At 32.7% G+C, this 5,544-nt stretch overlaps 1 protein-coding gene across 1 annotated transcript in view; it reads right to left on the reverse strand.

Annotated features, from left to right (window-relative positions):
• LOC110030441 (pollen-specific leucine-rich repeat extensin-like protein 2) overlaps nucleotides 1-5,238 on the reverse strand; it is a 29,044-nt gene extending 23,806 nt beyond the window's left edge. Inside the window, exon 1 of the mRNA XM_020733154.1 lies at nucleotides 4,881-5,238. Coding sequence (XP_020588813.1) covers nucleotides 4,881-4,964 — 84 coding nt within the window. The 5' untranslated portion in view covers nucleotides 4,965-5,238. The remainder of the gene's footprint in view (nucleotides 1-4,880) is intronic.
• Between the last annotated feature and the right edge of the window lie 306 nt (nucleotides 5,239-5,544).

Raw genomic sequence — 5,544 nt, forward strand, 5'->3', positions numbered from 1 at the left:
TAAATACACTCTTTCAATGATCCGCTTATCTTTAGTAAATGAGGTTTTGCAAGGAAGAACCATGTAGAGGCTATGGTACAAGTTGAAGTATTATACATGATTATTTAAAACCACTCCAACAAATGTTAATAGAATAATAAATTGTACCTTTTACATATGCAAAAAGTAAAGTATGCCCGTTAAGTTATATTCTAATGAGATTAATTTCATTATTAATAAATTTGAAGATAATGGTACGATGATTGATGATGATGAACATGCTTTGTTACACTAATGCTAAATACCACTCTTTTATAAGCATTTTAATGACTTATGTTATATATAAATAAAGTTATTTTAGAAGTACTTAAGATCAATTTCTACCTAAATATGTGGTTGTCGGGCTCAAGAGTGCATGAGATAAAAAGTGGATAAGAGATAGTTGGTTAGAGGAAGAACTTTTGACAAAAATTTGGCCCTTGTTGTAGAAGTCTCATCACAATTGAACATGCTTATGTTGCAAAATAAATGACAAGTGAAAATTGTTACTCTTTAAAGAGGAAGGATCAAAATGTCGATAATAAACTTGAAGACAAGTTAGCAAATGAAAATATTTTTGCAAGCTCAAGTACATATCTAAATTATGACAATCTGTTAGTTAATAGAATAATATGCAACAATCAAAGAATTCTAGATTCAATTTATTTGTATCATATATACCTTCATAATAAATTATTTTCAACTTAAGAGCCATCTAATAATTTTTATAAAAAAAAAGTGGACCTAATTCAAACATAGAAAACAAAAAAAGAATAGAAAATGGAAAAGGATCAATGTACAAAATACAAGCACTTTTATAAAGACTCACCTGACCCTAAAAAGGATTTCACTATGGCTCAATCATAAAGAATTACAACCATAATTCCCCTAATTCAATATAAGAACATCACTCATCTTTATAAGAAAAAATCTAACACAGACAAAAATAGTGAAATCCATTATTAATGAAAAAATCTGCAAATATTGAATACCCTGAACCACCGAGAGCAGGGCTGCCAACCCCCCTTCCAATCCCCACAACGATCACAAATCTAGCGTATTTTCTTAAGTCGAAAATTAGATTACACAACTTTAAAGTGATTGTAATGATTATATTGGGAGTAATGAGGCGTTCAATACGATCAATATTAGCATAATGCAGTTGAATACATAATGATATCACTAAAATAGTTATAAGCATTAGGTATAACCATATACAATATAATTTTATATCTTTTAGTGCTTTCACTGGATGATATGCGGGTGTTCAAGAGATGGTAATATTCATAAAGCTTGCAAAGGTGCATGAAACATCATTTATGTTCGAGTACAATGATTTTGGAAAGCAAAAATATTTGACTAATTAAGAAGGCTGCATATAAGGTCAAAGATTATCGCAAAAAGATCAGGTACATTGATTCTTTACATAGTTAATCCTAGTCTTACCTCATATAATTCCAACATTTACAATGAGACATCCACTTCATGGGTATAAATTAAATTCAATGGCAAATGTAGTTTCAATATATGTGAATCAATCTCGGTGTGTAATCATGCTTCAAAGGTTTCTCACATGCTAAGTTGAAGATCACTTGAGCTATAAGTGGTTGCAAAAGCTCAACCCTTCAAGACAATAAGAGATTGAGGAGCTGAGTTTAGAAAGAAAACACACAAGAAATCCAAGATATATTGTCACAATAGTGAATTAAGGAGAAGACTAATTAGAATGTTGTCATAGTTATTTTGATAAAATAAACACAAAATACAAAACAAGTGAGTTTATGGATACAAACAAATTAATTGGAATTATCTTCTTAAGTTGAAATGTTTGCTTAAAATTTTTTATTTTGTATTAGCTCCAACTCAAACTTTGAACCTATTTTATTTTGAATTTCAACCTTTTTAAACCTTTATAATAGAAGATGCAAGAGTTGTAAGTCAATTATGCAAATAAATTTGATTATAAAAGGTATTAAAACAGAGAAAAAGCCTCTTTAAAAAGCATTCCCATGGAGATGTTTTAATATTATTTGAATTTCCGACTTTATTATTTATCTTATGTATTTCTTTTATATTAGAAAATATCATCATGTTTTCCTATTTGCTTGGCTTCAGAGCTTTATGTCTTCTATTTTTTAAATTGATATTGGGTCTATTTGGATTTACAAAACAGAATTTTCTTGTACCCTTTTTATCTATATGGTTATGTGACTTTTTAGCATTGGATTGGATCATATCTTTTATATATTTCGTTTTTTGATAAAATTTCATTTTTGGGTTTGGAAAAATTGTATTTTCTTGTGCCCCTTTTATGTGTACAACAATGTGACTACTTGAAAATGTATTGGATCTTTTATCTCCTACTACGCATAGGCTTTTTTATTTTCAAACAAAAAAAAAACATAACGCTTTTATTTATTTATTATTTTTTATTAATATTATGTTTGGTCTAGTTGCTATTTTATTATATGCTTTTGTGCCTAGTAGGCACTGCCACATGAAAAATAAATTTTCGCTGACAATATTCAACACCAATTTCTAATAAAAATAATTTCTCACTAAAGGTTCTTTAAGAAAACAGTATTCTCCTATTTTTTTTACATTCCTTACCACAGAGTAGTTTCACAAGCTAGCCTCTTATTACTTAGGCAGACATTAATAACAGAAGATTCGGTGAAATGACATTCCAGAAATGTTTGCTTCAAGTTAAAAATAAAGATTGGGTTGAACTATAGTTCAATTCAAACTTAAAGGAGAGAACCAAATAACCCTCTTAGACCTGAGAAGCAAGGACAAAATAATAAAATTGCCAAACACAAATAATTCAAAGAAATATCATAAGGTAAATAATAAACTTAGAGCAACTTTTAGAGGTACCCAAGAATAATAGATTGGATTCAATCATGGGCTATAAAAATACATGCTTGGAACTCACTTGGATTTTAAGTGATATCAAAATTGACTTGAGAACAATTTTACATTGTGTTTCAAGCCATAGCAGGCAGCTCAAAATCAACTTCAAAAAGTCAAGCGGCTCGATTGAGATTCAATTCAATTCATTTCTAATAAAAAATAGTTTATATATTGCCAATATAAATTAATTGTTATTCAATTCAATTGGTGTTCCGTAGCTTATGCAAAAATAAGGTTGTAGATTCAAGTCTCCCTCCAAACCTTGTATTTTTTTTACATTTTTCTTGAGTCAACTCAATATCAATTTTGAGTGAGCCCGAAATCAAGCAATTTAAAGTCAAACCAGCTCGGCTAAAAAATAAATCCATTTTGAGCGAGTTGAACAAAACACACTCAAACTTTTGTAGATATCAACCTTAAATTTGTATCCTCTCCAATTACATTTGCCATTGGAGGGCAAAGCTTTGCATTCTTAACCATCCAATCCAGTTTGGTTGTTTAGATAATTTTTAAGGCACGTTATGAATGTTGATTTTCGAGTAAAGTTAATACTTTGCGGGTTCAGCAAACGTGAATATTTGCTTATGCCAATTCAACAGTTTAAAATTTTATTTTATTTTCTTTCTAAATTACGGTGATTTTAAAAAAAGTGAGTGAAATCAACTCCAATCATCCAAAATTGATTTTATGGTTTTAATTATCATGATACTCTGAGAGAATCAAAGACAGTCGAATACATTAGTGATGATGGCAATATGGAAATAAGGTTCACAATATTATAGAATAATATAAAGATGAAGGGTGTAATGAGTCGAGTCAAGTTTGAGCCACCCTCAAATTTTCTAGAGCTTGGTTATGTAATTGAGCTTGAGCTTGAGTTTTCTTGCACAAGTTCGATTCGACTCATTAACCGGCTCATTTATTATGGAAAATGAGATAATTTTTTTGAAAATTTTAATAATTGTGTACTTAAACTCTTGAATTCTAATATATTTTAAGTGTAGCTTATTTTCTAGCGAGTTGAATTAGGGCTTACTCAAGCATGCGTAGTTAACTCATAGAGCTCAGCTCACCAGCTCTTTTTTGGGTTGGAGCTAAGCCAGCTCGCATCAACTTGACTTGGTTACACCCCTTAAATATCCTATACAAGTGTTCCCGATACCAACCTCTAGATTCAACCACAGGCTTCAGTTGAAAAATCCATATGTATTATCACAACATTTTACATCATATAATCCAGAATAAAGGAAGCAAAAAGATCATCTACCCCAAACTAAAAACTACTTCAAGTATTAAAAAAAACTCCTATCTCTCAAATATTTAAGGCAAAGAGAAGCAACTATACTTAACAATTTATGATCACTGATTAAGCCAACAAAAAATACAGTAACAATTAGGCCAACATTTTTCCATGCTCCAAACATAAACAAGATTTCTCATGTACCATGCACTGAATATGCCCTTTAGCTTTCAACGAACTCATCCCGATTCTCAGAGTTCCTATCTAATTCAGTTAAGCGTTGGTCAACGGAGCCTCGTAAACCAAACGGCTTTATAGGACTTCAATCAAGCGCTGGTCAATAGACAAACGATATTCTGACCTCTTCAGGATTCAAAAACTCCACAACCGCGATTTATGAGATGAAATATCTGATGCGGCCTTTTGAGGGATAAAAATATACAACAAACATAGATACCTCAAGCATACATGTAGGCTAATGATCCCCACTCAATCCAATCACAAGGACGAATAATTAGTCCAATAGAGCAAATTGAACTTCAAAGCTATAATACTCTCCAGAACAAACCATCAAAACATCAATAAATCCAAAAAAGGTTAAACAGCCGCGGAAACATCAAAAGGAAACCCTACGGATCTCACTTGGATAAAGAGGAAAAAAAAAACCAAAATCAAATTCGTAAGGAGAAAATGAATAGCTGCAACATACCGAAACCGTGGCCGGTTGCACTCGGCTCTCCGCTGAGGCCATAGCAGCAGCCGCGGCATTCACCGTCTCCACGCTACTGTTCATCGCTTCCGCTCCGTCCCAGATAAAATCTGAAACCTAAATCCTCCAAATCACCCCTTCTAAGCTCCGCTCAGCAACAGATTTCACCAAGCAAAAAAACAGCAACTATAAAAAAACTACAAATTCATCTGTAAACACCACTCAGTCCGACACAAAATTCCCCGAAAAAGAGAAAGAAGAATTCTGCAGCACTCTCTGATCGGGATCAAAAGCGGCAGCAAACGGGCTCTAAAGCTTCTGAGTTCTGAGCCGCCCAATCGAGCTGATGGGGGAGCACATAGATAAACACAAGACCTTTTCGTTGCAGGACAAGCCGGTCGTGGAAACTGATGCGTCTCACGTGTGGCTGGTGTGGGTCCCACTCGTGTTGCCAAACGCGCTTAGCCTACGGATAGGGGCAAGAGTGGAAAATCGGGATTTGTCGGGTTGGCCACAGCGTGACTTGTTAAGCCATAAGAGTAGTCCTTGTTCGTTTATGCATCTTTGAAAAAGCCATTTTAAATGTAAAAGTGGACAAGTTTATTTTATAAATTGTAATGGCTGTTTGAGTTCAAAACGAACTATTAACTTTTTAATACTATTA

The sequence above is a fragment of the Phalaenopsis equestris genome, unplaced genomic scaffold (assembly GCF_001263595.1).
Source record: "Phalaenopsis equestris unplaced genomic scaffold, ASM126359v1 Scaffold000717, whole genome shotgun sequence".
In the NCBI taxonomy this organism is placed as follows: domain Eukaryota; kingdom Viridiplantae; phylum Streptophyta; class Magnoliopsida; order Asparagales; family Orchidaceae; genus Phalaenopsis; species Phalaenopsis equestris.